The sequence below is a fragment of the Prinia subflava genome, chromosome 6 (assembly GCF_021018805.1).
Source record: "Prinia subflava isolate CZ2003 ecotype Zambia chromosome 6, Cam_Psub_1.2, whole genome shotgun sequence".
Taxonomy (NCBI): Eukaryota; Metazoa; Chordata; class Aves; order Passeriformes; family Cisticolidae; genus Prinia; species Prinia subflava.
Window position 1 is genome coordinate 20,303,357 of NC_086252.1, and position 13,194 is coordinate 20,316,550.

The 13,194-nt window shown below is 36.5% G+C and overlaps 1 protein-coding gene across 2 annotated transcripts in view; it reads left to right on the forward strand.

The window, feature by feature from the left end:
• STK39 (serine/threonine kinase 39) overlaps positions 1–13,194 on the forward strand; it is an 82,229-nt gene that overhangs the window by 66,478 nt on the left and 2,557 nt on the right. For both annotated transcript variants that reach the window (XM_063400568.1, XM_063400567.1), the window contains exon 16: positions 10,191–10,255. In XM_063400568.1, coding sequence (XP_063256638.1) covers positions 10,191–10,255 — 65 coding nt within the window. The remainder of the gene's footprint in view (positions 1–10,190; positions 10,256–13,194) is intronic.

Consider the following 13,194-nt stretch of genomic DNA (forward strand, 5'->3'; position numbering starts at 1 on the left):
TTAATCTGTAGATAATGTATGTAACATAGTATAGCAATAATATATAGTTACCAATAATCACAGTATTGAAGCACTTGAAATTGAAACGGCTGACTGTCTTACACCAGGATGTCTGCTGGTGCTGAAGGTATTTTCATACTAAAATGGAATGATGAAAGAACACCAGCCCAGTTTGTTAGTACACTTAGCTTATGGTGGCACTGATAATCCACATTCCTAGAATAGCCATGGGCTTACACAGTAAATATCCTGTTGCTTTCCTAGGTTTTGCTCTGCGTTTGCTTATAGCTAGTTTTACTTTGTCTTGTTAGTTTAATCATCTTTGAAACTGAAGGAAGTGATGACTTTTGTTCAGCTAATTCCAACTCACCTTACTGCAGTTAGGAAATGGGATAGAGCTGCACGAGTGAAAAACACACTGCGTGTATTTTTGTGCTCAAAGAGCAGTATGGGGGGGTAACTGGAATAGCACTACCATTTGAAGGCACCTTAGGTTGGTCATTTAATATCAGTAATGTTTTGAGGTGCACTGATTTTTGTAATACTTAGGAAATTTTTAGAAGTGTTTGTTTGTTGGTTGGTTTTGGGTTTTTTTTGTGGTTCAAACTGAATGAAATAACTGAATTTTTAGTTAAATGTATCACAGTTTTATTTATTGCAAAGCTCAGTGTACCCATAAACTTTCTAATGAGAAAATGCCTAAAGATTCTTACCAATCAATTTCAATGAAATTAGGTAGACTAATTACTTTGTGTTTACTTTTAATGTATTATCCAGAAAGAAAACATATAGATTTAATGAAAACCTGACTGTATTTTAAGGCATTTTGTAGAATGTATGTGCCTTCAACATGCGTATGTAACTCAGTATCTGTTTAGCAAGATACGCTAATGCATTGCAAGTGGAAGAATATCTCTAAAATCCCTGGGGGCTTAAATAAGGACTTAAATATTTCAACACATCTGGCTCATTTAGAGCTAATGCATTGAAGGGTGACTCATAATGATGAGACTGCTGGGAGTCCTGGAAACTTGAAGTGCACCTGCAGCTAATGAAATTTTGTGTCTAATTGCACCTAAGTTATTTTAGACTTTCTGTGTTGGATATAAAAGTACACTGGAGGAAGTGCATTGTGTGAAGCTGGCAGGTTTCACGGAAGTTCCCACTGTGGTGAATTTTCGGTGTGGTGGTGAAAACGTAAAGGTTCAAGGTGAAAAATAAATTGCATGAGGTGAATAATCACTGTTGCTGTGGTGTATGGCAGAACTATAATTATGTGATATAAGAAATTCTCCAAGTGTGCAAATTATCCTTCACAGGTACATATGTGTGTTCATGTGTCATAGTGAATGTGCTTGTCTTACAGCTCTGATAATGTAAGTAATAATTTTTAGTTGTTTTAAAGAAAAATAAAAAGTAGAATTGGCAACCGCCTTCAAAGAAAGTTCCTTTTTTCAGCTTGGAGTCCACTGGTTCCTATTCAAGTGTGCAAATGAGGAATAAATCTGTGTAGTTACTAGTGGGATTGGTTTGAGTTTTGCCTGATACAGCAAGTGATAAACTCTCTGCCTCTCATAGATCCGAATCAAAGTTTCAAGGACTTTCCTTTCTAGTTAAGAAGAAAACAAAACAAAACAAATTTGTGAATTTGAATCAGAAATTGCAAAAGCAGCAATGTATGTAATGCTTCTGTTTTCAATAATAATTTACTTGCTTTTCTTTATTTCGTTGGCATTCACTTCTCTGCCAGGGGTTAGCATGTCAAAATAAGGATTTATTGAGGTTCTTCAAACTAGATGTATTCTATTTCAGAACCTAACTCCAGGGAGTCTTTTCTAAATATATTCTTCTTGTTTCAAGTTTCAGATACAAGGTATTGAAGTAGCCTGGCTGCTATTTCATCTTCTTAATAGTTTTGTCAGAACATAATCTATAATTCATAGCTGAACTTGGGACAGGAGGACTTGTGAGGATCTGATAGGGAAAGGAGATTGCAAAGTAGTAGCATGCATAGCAGAATATGCCCTGCCTTATTTCTGCACAGCCCTGTATTTCAGATCTAATCCAGCGTGAGGAAGATACTTGTTAGAGCTGTCTTCAGTATCTTGATGATTGTCAAGCTGTTGTCAAAACTTGTGTCTGGAAACTAGCACTGGATTTCTACATTCAGTCACAAGGAAATGATTTTTTCAACCTAGTACTCTCATTCTTTTGTATAGAGAATTTAAGAGAACAGTTTACTGCAATATCTCAAGCTTGTTAAATAGCCCTACTAGCAGTGTTGGGCAGCAGGTCTAAATTAATTTTAAATGTTCATTTGAGAATAGACTGAGGTTTAGAATGCTCAGGATAATCAAAATGAAGGGGAAGTGATGAAATATGTATATACTCATCCCTCACCTTCCTAAATAATCTACTCCATTAGGCGTATGAAGAATCAAGGTATGAAATAGATAAGTATTTAATTATCCAAATATATTCTATTTATCGTTTTATAAAGGAAAGTAGAATATTCTTTTACTTTGTTTACTTATCCTTTTAGTTAGCTTTAAACATGCAGTGGTTTCCCCAAGCATTTTTCACATCCTCTGGGGGAAGAAAATCAATTTGAAATATCAACAACCTTTTTTTTTTCATAAATTTCTGGGAAAAGGTACAAATTTCCAGTTGTATTAATATTATAATTCAGCAATAAAATCAGTTGTCACAGTTTTGGTCTTTTTCCTCTTCTCACAGACTTTAGAATGCACCATGTTTCCTTGGGATCAGATATCCATACCAAGTAACTGAGAATTCAGGAGCTTAATAATGTGTTATTGGAATTGATATAGGTAGATTTCTAGCACTAACTTATGTCACTTTCTATTTGGATATAGTACTCCTGTTTCATAAAATACACTGCTTATATTGGGTGTGAATTTTTCCATCAGTTCCTAAAGAGAAATTACAACTTGTATGTTACTTTACCAATCCTCAGTTTTCCAGTTTTTGCCTGTAAGGCCTGGATATCAATACTCCATGTTAATTGATTTTAATGTGAAGACATTTGAGGCCATTCCTCTGAATAACCTAAGATAGCCTGGTCCCAAATGGTGGTTAATGTCCCTAATGTCTAAAATGACATGAACCAGCCTAAACCAGGGACGTCTGTATAGAATAAGGAATTAATACAGTATTTGGGCTCAGAATTCATTTTTCACAGAGCTCACGTGATGTTAATAATTGCTTTAAATTGTGGAAAGTGCAGGTGGAAATTATTCACTAGGATCCCTGTTCACTGGGATGCTGTAGGAGACCATTTTCAGCCTTGGTGTTCCTTTCAAAGAAGATCTGCTTTGGCCTTCTGTTGTCCTGTCCCTACCCTCTTTAATCTGTGCTTTCTGATGGGGAGGCTGCAGATCGGGCTGTTGGAAATTATCATAGTATCAAACGTTGAAATGGAGATAATTTTCACTGTCTTTTATCTATATCTACTGCTTGAGCAACACACTTCAGACAAATTTGTGAGCCCTAATCTCCCTTTGATAAATTCCCAAGGACAGCCTCTTCATAAATAATACATTTCTAGATGTTTTTAATGCTTCTGCCGTATCAGTATCCAGTAGCTTCCTCAGAAGAGAAGCCAGGTTTGCTGTTGATCTTTCTGTTTTCTTTTATTTCTTACTTACAAGAATCATGTCTAGGTCCGTGCAGTCCTCTAGCAATAAACACTTGCTGGTTAGCTGCCACAGATCTTCAAATACATTAATATTTCCCTTGCTACTGAGCAACATAAACTGAAGGGATTTTTTCACAAGCATGCTGAATGGTTGAACTAATGGAATCACATTACACTTAAGCGACCTTTTTGATCTCTCTTTGAAGAGCCCTTTAATCTTTCAAGGCACACAGTTGGTGAGCTGTTAGATAATAACAAGAGAGACAGAGATCTGGAGGAATTGTTACCAAAAGCTCTAAACACTGATTGTTTTCATTGTTTGTATAATATACTATAATCCGCTACTAACTAGGTTTTAAAACTTAGTTTTGACTTTGTTCTGAACTTGTGAATGCATGAAAACCACTGTGTAGTATGAAATATAAATGAATGCATAGATTGCAATGAAACTCTTGCAATATGTAAAATGGCATCAAGAGCGTGCATATTAAATTCAGCCCTTTGGAGGAAAACCCTACCAGTAGCTGAATTTTTAGGAGTGATAATTCCACTGAAAAGTATTCCCTGCTACTCAGGCACCCTGCGTCCTAAGACCCGCACAGGAGAACACAGCATTAATCCTCAAACCAGCAGACTCCCAAGGCAGTTAATTATGGTGAGCTCCATGTATCAGATGAAAATGGTAAAATAACTGCCTACTGTTAGGGAAGAGGTAATATTTGAAACAATCAGCAGGAAAGCCAATAAATCTGTGGAGGTTTGTGCTTGTCTGCTCTAACAGCCTTACTGTTGATGAAGTAGGGAGCAGTTGAAGGTAGCTATTTTTTATAGACTGAGTTTTAGACTACATAAAAAATATTTCACTTTTAACTTATTAAAAATATTTTTCATTTTATCCAAGGTTATAATTTTTTCCTCTTTTTTTGGTGACAGTAATTTTGTGCCTGAATAATACTTCTCTTTCCTCAGATCTGAATTTCAGGATTACAATATGCAATAGCTTTGCAAACTATTGAACCTAAGCGTGAGTTCATGAGCTATTTCTGAGGTTGCCCATCCATTCTTTGCAAAATGGAAAAGCAGATGAATCATTATTCTTTTGAGAGCACCCCAGAAATATCATCTCAAGCTTTAGATTCTGCTTGTGTCTGTGTTTATGCCAGATGGCTCTGGCTTAGTTGGCTGGGTGGGCATTGTACTGGAAATAGTTTAACTGTACTTCATATAGCTTTATTTGCTGTCTCATTAATTTTAACTTTTCCAGAAGTTTTCCCTCTTCAGAAGCCATTAGGGTTAAGTTTCGTGCCGTGTTAAGAATTTTAAGTAACCAGCGAACATCACAGAAGCAAAACAGCTATTTGAGACTGCCCAAAGTATGGCTATTCTCTTATATTTGTAAGATCTTGAAGGTGGCCTTTTTTTCTGTTCTGTTACCTCATATCGATCACTCATTTAAAACCTGTCATTTATGTGACTGGCCGAAATTGAAATATAGCAAAGAGTAAGTCATTTGTATTATTTACATGCCAAAGCTTCTAGTTATGTGGGGTTTATTTATTTATTCTATCTGCAATTAGCAGCCTGTGTTGTGTATATTTATATGCTGGGTTTGACCTTTTCTCCTATTGCATGTTCTGCAAGTGCAGACACTTATTTTGTCAGAGTGGCACGACCATTTGTCACTGAGCAAAACCTGCAAAAGAACCTGGAATGATTTGTGGTGTGTAGGTTGATTACATGTCCTTCAGAAGCCTTCTGAAGAAAGCGAACAGCACCTCATTTATTGTTGTAAACAACAAAAAGCCTCTTGTCCTAACTGCTGCTAATGTTTGAAGAGAGCTTTTGCTCCAAGGCATGATTTGAAGTATACTCAATTTACCTGAGGTTCTGCTGGCAAAGGTTTTTCTATCACCATTTAATTTTTTCTTGTTCGTGTTTCTTCTTCTGACTTTTATAGGTGCATGGCCATAACATATTGAGAAAACACTCTGCAAAATAGAGTATAGAATATCCAGGTCTAGTAGAAACAGTGAATTCCCCACAGGATTTTAATTATCAATTAGTGCTGCTTGCAGGCAAGCTAATCTATGAATTTCACAAGTACAACATCCAGGGCATGACTTCAGAAGAAAAAGAAAAAAAGAAAGAAAAATGGCTTTGTCAATAGGAACTGCAGTATACTTAACTTAGAGATAAGGTGCAAAGTGACATATATTTTACAATGCTCTTCACTTTTCCAGTGATTTAAGTATCAGTGGAGAAAACAATTCCTGCCTCTCTAGAAAGCCCTAGTGTGAAACTCTTTTTTACTTTAGGGAGGGTGTTACTGTATTAAATGGACTTTGTTCACCAACTTGTAATACAAGAATTGTTGGGACTGTGGGGTGGGTAAAGGTGGTGAGAATGGGATGGTTATTTTCCTCACTATTGTTTGCAGATGTGATTGGGTTCATTTAGAAACTTTAGTCTCATTTGTTGTATTTGAGCCAAATTAGAACTTTGCATGTGAACTGTAATAGGAGGGTTAGTGAGACTCAGTCTAGTAAATATTTTTCCTGTAGCTCAGGGAGATTTTCATCAATAAAGCCTAATAGTTCCACTTATAAATAATGGGGTATTTTTACTTGCCTGAAGTGACCAGTAATTCTGAATAGGGCTGAACAGTAACTGCAACTGCCTGTAAGTGAAAGCATTCTTTACTGTCATGAGTGTATGCCTGGCATGATGCATATGGGAAATTCGCATACCTAGTAGTCCAAACTGTGTAGGTTTAGTAATAGTCCTAAATTTTTTGAAATATATTTATAGGAGTGGTAAGTCAGCTATATTTACAGCAAATGATAGCTTTGTTTAATTGCATTTAAACTAGGATGATTATTCAACTGTAAAGTATGAAGTTGTATTTATAATTCTGAGGATGTCTTCTCTGTATGAGATCCCCAAACCTTCTGGAGAAATAACTGGAAGGGTCAGCAGGCATTCAGGAAGGACTTCCACCTGCTTGGATGGCTTTTACTGCCTGTGCTGCAGGCTCTGTTGCCAGTGGAAGTTACCTAAACCAGGGATGCCATGGACACTTGAAGTTTATGGGATAATGTTTTTCGTAGATGACTTCATCAGGCTCCAAAGGATTTCAGTTACCACTTGAACCCAGATCTTAAACATTTTATGTGCAGAGGGACACATCCAAAGCTATGGACATACTGAGGTCCTAGAAGGTTTGGCTTGCATTAAGGTGAAAAAAGTAATGATTGTCTTGTCCCTAAAGCTAATGAACCATATTTCAGAGTTTCCTGAAATACTGACTTTAGATATCCAAATTCAGACAGTTGCCTCTAATTTTTGCCCTTGTGGTCTAAATAAGGGCAAGACCTAGCAAAACAAAAGCAAAGAGATAGAAAACTGAAAAAGAAACCAGCAGGATGGTATGGTTTTGGTAGGTAAGTATGTGCAAATACTTGGCTATTAGTTGATGATAATTACATATGCTTTCAGATATTGCAGAAAGAGTAGGCTTTTGGGAGGATTTGTATTCACAGTGGCTTGATTGACTGTGATTAATGACATTATTTTGGCTAAATGATTTCTATTGCCTTTCTGTAAAGGCCAGAAAATGTAAAATATAGTACCAAAGTCAGAGGTGAAATGCTAGTTGTACTTGAAAATGCTGAGTATGTGTGATTAAAATTGAAAAGATCTCTCTGCAGGAAACTGCAGGTGTGACTATTCTTAATGTAAATGTGTATTCTAATATTATGGACTCTTTATAGAGTTCTTATTTCTAAGCATAGCCTAAAAATATGTGACATTTCTCCCTTAAAACCTCTTAATCTTCTATTTGATTACACATGTCCCGCTCTAGTTATGGTCCATCAGAAAAACAAAAATAAAGCATATTTAATATGTAAAAGTTTCTGATTTGAATTCATATTAAAAGTAAAGACAAGTGAATAAATAAAAGTGTCCCTGTAGCCTTTTACTGAGCACTGTTCTTGGCTTTCTTGAGGACTGATAACCATCCAAAATACCACTCCTTTCTGATACAGTGTTTAAGTAACAACAACAACAACATAATTAACATCAACTATTTACATATATTGAAAATCTAATTTTGCTATTTTTACTTGGAAATTTTTAATCTCTTCCCTGCTAAAGAATCAATCAGCAGCAGGAAGGGTTAGAGTTTTTAAAGACTTCAATACTACCTGGGACATCCTAGATGCCCCTTTGCCCACTGTGTGCTAGTTCATTAAAGCACTTGCTCACCGTGGGCTGCTGTTTGCAAATGCAGTAGTAATGCCTTTGCCAGAAGTGCCCAAGGGCAGCTGCAAGGTTTTGCTGCCAGGGGAGCAGCCCAGCAGCACGAGGACTTGCCTTAGTTGTTCCACAGCTGGTCAACATCCAGTGAAAGGCTGCCCCTCCTAAAGACATGCATGCACCTGAAGCTTGTATTTTTGTAACATTTTATTTAGGTGAAGTTAGAAACCTTTGGATTTAGGACCCAATGATTATCTGCTTTTGTAGTGCTGTCTTCATGTCAGTGAAGTCAGCTAGCACTGAAGAATTTTTTCCTTTTTATTTTTTTTAAGATACATTTTACACAGATTTGGATAAACCAGAGGTGCTCGAGTATATGTTTGTATTTTACAAATTTTTAAAACATAAAAAATTGAAGGTATACTATCCTGGCTTCAGGAGATATGAGGCTGAGTGTTCCTAAGATTCTAAATTTCAATTATAATGAAAAGCAATATATGTATTTGCATGTATTTTATCAGGTGGGAGGTATTGCAATAAAATTGACTTAAAGATTGTGGAAGTGAATTGTGTGACTAAAATAAAAACTGATTGTAATTGCTAGAATAAAAAAGTTTATGAATAATGAAGCTTTAAAAATGGAAAGACTTCCTAATGTAGTGCCTGTAGTTGAGTTCATTTAACTGTGAAGGTTAATTCTTTTCCTTACAAAAAGTGTTCTCTACAAAATGTACCTTATGCTTGCTTTTAGGTCCTGTTTTTAGTTTCAAACACACTTTCATCTCCAGTTAAATTATTACAAGTGTATAAACAATCCTTGATGCCATTTTAATTATATAAAGAAGATGAGACCCACCGAAAATTGATTTGCATTTAACAGTGGTAGACTGGCCTAATTGTTTACTTCTCTAAATTCCTCTGCTAGGATATTGTACTTCCCCTGTGAGGTGAATTTCTGTTATTACAGTAGATCATGCATGATCAGGCACAGTGGGAGTGACAGTGTTGTCATCACAATGTTACAAGATGGAGGAAGCAGAAACCTAATTTTGTAGCAGTAGGACATGGAACGTGCAAATGTTTGGTGTGTGTCTTCCACCTTGGGAATTTTGTGGAGAGAGTGATTTGTGGACAGCACCTACTTGCTTGCTTCTCTGTTTTATGGCACTCACCTAGTCAGTGTACTAAGAAATGTCTGCTGCTTAATTACCTGTTCATTTCCTTTTTATAATCTTGTTTGAACAGCTCTGCCAGGTGTGAAATATTTATCTCATGCTCATATCCTGTTGATGACATCTTGTGCTCATACATCAGTCTTGAACAAAGGCCCTTAATGATTTGGTCTGATTTAGTTCAGGATCTGTGACTGTGCAAACTTGGGGAGCCAGTTTAGTAAACATACAAAGCTGAAAGCTGACATTGGGTGGGTTTTTTTGGTTAAGATTAATGGTAGCAATTGTTAAAACAGAACAATTAAAATGTACCTCAGGTGTTTTGATAGAAAAAGTGTTTATTAATTTCCTGCATTCTCCTCTGTTTTCAAAGAGTAAATTGTTTCCTTCCTGCTCTTTCTGTTACAGCTTAGAGCTTCTTTTTGGACACTCAAGCTCTGTTCATCCAGTTAAAGTGTTTTTGCTGTTACTTGACAAGTCTTGATCATGTTTTCTAAGAGAGTAGTTTGAAGATCAGCTCTTTTTGTGTCACTCTCATATTTTAACTTTTTTTTTTGTTTTCCTGCCAGTGAGCTATAACTTGTCACCTAGAGTCTGTGTTGTGCCAGCCCAAAAAAGGGAGGGAAGCACAGGCATAAAACCAGTTAGAGGGGACAGTGAGCCCAGTGTTCTGCTGAAAGCTGATGCTGATAGTGACTCTGGCTATAGCAGAAACGTGGTATAAATCACACAGCCATCAGCTGATCCTTGGCTGTGTGGTTTTCTCATCTTTCTGGCACTTGCATTTGTGTGATTGTTAACTGTTTATGGAATAGACTAAACTGAAAATTAGTAGGGGTTTATTTTCGTGTGATTTGGTTTCCAGGCAGATTATCCCCCTTGAATGAGTTCACAAAGTCACAAAGTAGCAGTGACCACTAAAGAAAGGAAGTGGTATTTATGGCAGCCCACTGCCCTCTGAAACAACAGCTAGAGAGTGATGAAATATTCAAGTGGTAATTTAAAGACATGTATATGTGTAGAATTAAGTAGAAGATTCAGCAAAAGGCTTGATGTCAAGTAGAAGCAATTTTCTGTAATTCATATTTTTTGGTCTTTTACAGTTGCTGCTAACTTACAGAAGATAGTAGATGATCCAAAGGCCTTGAAAACATTGACTTTTAAGTTGGTAAGTAAAAGCATCAGTGGAAGAAACAAATTATCAAAATATTCACATAGAATCTGGGTTCTATCTCAGTTACAGAAATTTTATTGAATAAATGTGTGGACACATAAAGTGACTGAAATTGCCATGTATTAGAGCAAAAGTTTAAACCCTGTTTTGACAGGACAGCTCCATAACTGTTTGGGGAAGGAGGTTCAGTCACAGGAGTTCTGAGGCAGTCTGAGGTTTAGGTGACAAGCTGCAGTAAGAAAACCCTGGGAAGAATTGCAAAAACAGTAAAGCAGAGAAAACTGTAATAGCTAGTTTAACACTCTTCATCCCCACCCCCTTAGCTCTGCCTGGGCTGAAGTGTCCTCTGCTGATGGACATACTGCTCCAACCCCATTTTTTCAAACACCTGCCCCCATTTTTCTTGCATGCAGGTCACCTTCTGCACTGCTTGCTTCTCCTTCTTTTCAGCCTTCTTTCAGTTGCCCATCCACACCTGCAAGTTGGTCTTTCTCCCACTGTATTTCATGGCTGTTTCTCCTTCTCCACCTCTTTTTATCTTCTGTATGTATGTCATCAGACCCTGGGCTGGAGCTGGGGACTCCTTTCTGTGCTCCATTTTGCATACTGGACCACGGGTCCTTAATTTCAGTCAATTTTGATCGTAGCATGATAGATTTAATATTAATAAATTTTCACTGCAAAAACTTGAGTCAGAATTGATGTACTGTGTTTGTTTTTCTTTCTTGTTAAAATTAAGTTGAAAAATGCATATACCTGAAGCAATTGAATTATTAGTTATGTAAATACCAATTAGCTTTCAGTGTCTTTTGCTGAGAGTGACTCAATCACATGAGAGACTAGACTGAATGTCTGTTAGATAAGCAGGTCTCTGGAATCACAGCTTTGTGTATAAAAGCAGCTGCTGTAGAGAGCCATTTTTAGACCTAATTGATGATGATGGTTAATTCTGGACTCTTCTTCCCATGTAATTCTTTATACAGATCCAAGGAGTTTTAACTGACTCATTTGAACTTACATTTCTTCTACAGTCCAGTAAAATCCCCAGAACTTCCACATTCCTTGTGAGAAGGGGCTGGGGTAGGGGAATAAAGACATGTAACTCAAATTCTTTTCTTTCTCTGGCCTTTGCTATAAATATAGCTGAAAAGCTAATGCTTTGCTTTTTGCAGCTGATCTGTGCTCTCGCTGTCTAAACATCTGACTTGGCTTCATTGTGTAGTAAATGGCATCTCACCAAGAGCATTTAGATAACACATACTCCAGAGGCTCTACAGAAGCCTGGGTTTCTCATTCACACAATTAAAATAGAGGCTTGTGATTCCAAAGTGTAATATCCCATAGTATCCACGTTATATAAGTTGAAAACAAATCCACTTGAAAATTTGGATTGGGATTTTTTTTTCCTATTTTTTGGTGATTCAGTTGGATTTATTGCTGGGGTTCAGTCAATGTCCCATAGAATTTCAGGTTCCAGTGAGTGAATGCTGCTGAGTGAATGCATCCTGCTCCTTACCATAATCAGAATTAGCAGACAATCCACAATCCATGTCTTTGTCCCTGCTGTAGGTAAGTTCACTGGATAGGTAGCAATTCTGGAGGTTAATTTTAACCTTAGTTTCTTCCTCATACTTTTGATCTAGGTTTCCTGCACTGGTCTTATTTTGATGGGGAAAGACCATACAAGAAGTATCCTAATTTATTTTTCTCTGTGGATTAATTTAATATATGCTTTGCTCCTGTCTATTTCTGTATTGTATAGTGAAGTTGCTAAATGAACCATTGCCCATGAGAACTCTCTCATATCTTTGTATGCAATACTGGGTCTTTGTTACCTCTTAGCAAAATCTCACTGAATTTGAGAGCACTTGTATACAACTTGATTAAAACATGTTTTGTTGCTAAATATTTAATGGGCATTAGAGAACTAAATGTAGCTAATCCTATATCCATTCAGAAAATTCAACTGAAAAATATTCCTTAGTCTGGAATTAGTTGTCGGTATTTCTGGATGAGGAGTCTGGTTAATATCTCACTTCTTAAAGGTTGCTGGTATTTTGCAGGTATATAATGTTTCTATTCTAACAGCAAGCATGTTCATCTTTGGGGCCAAAAAGGAACAGTTTATGTCATAATTATTTTTATATTTAAATATCACCAAATTAGTAAAGAAAATTTTTAAGATGAGGTTCCAGGATGGCAAGGGTTGGATTCCCCATCTTGAATATTTTTAAACAATGTATCTTTGCTCTTAGAACGATGTCATTCTGCAGAACATATATAGTATTAATTTTCCTCTAGCTGTCTTGGCTAACACAGAATGAAAACTGTAGGATCCAGCTGTCCACACTTTGGGAAGGATGCTGCTTTAATACACAAATAATCTTGGAAACACTCAAGGACACACAAAATTACTGCACAGCATAAATTTGCATTTTGTGTAAGGACCTTGCTTATGAAAAAGGGTGGGGAAAAAACCCAATAATGAAAGAGTGTGTTCAGTCTCTACTGAATACTTTTATGTTGCAGTTTGTGTATAGTATTTATATTTATGCTAAGCTAAGTTAATAGATTTCAGGTCTTAAATAGACATAAGATAATATTTATTGATAAGGAAAGCATTTAAAAATCTATATGCATCTAGATATGTTACTTAGCATGGCTTTGAGGAGATTGATAGCTAGCTAGAGTGTAGAATGATGTTAGTAGTATTAGCACTTTCAAGCATTAAATTTTAAATGCAAAATTCAAACTCCATTTATTTGGCAAAATCCCAATTCAAGCACCATTCAGATATCTGAATAGTAACCAGGAGTGATGATGTCAGACCTCTGACTTGCTGCTTCTGTGGAATAAGAGCTATCAAATACTGTCTGAAGAGAGAATTCCTGTTCTCTGAGTCTGCTCAAAGTAAATTTGAAGGAGTAGCCTGA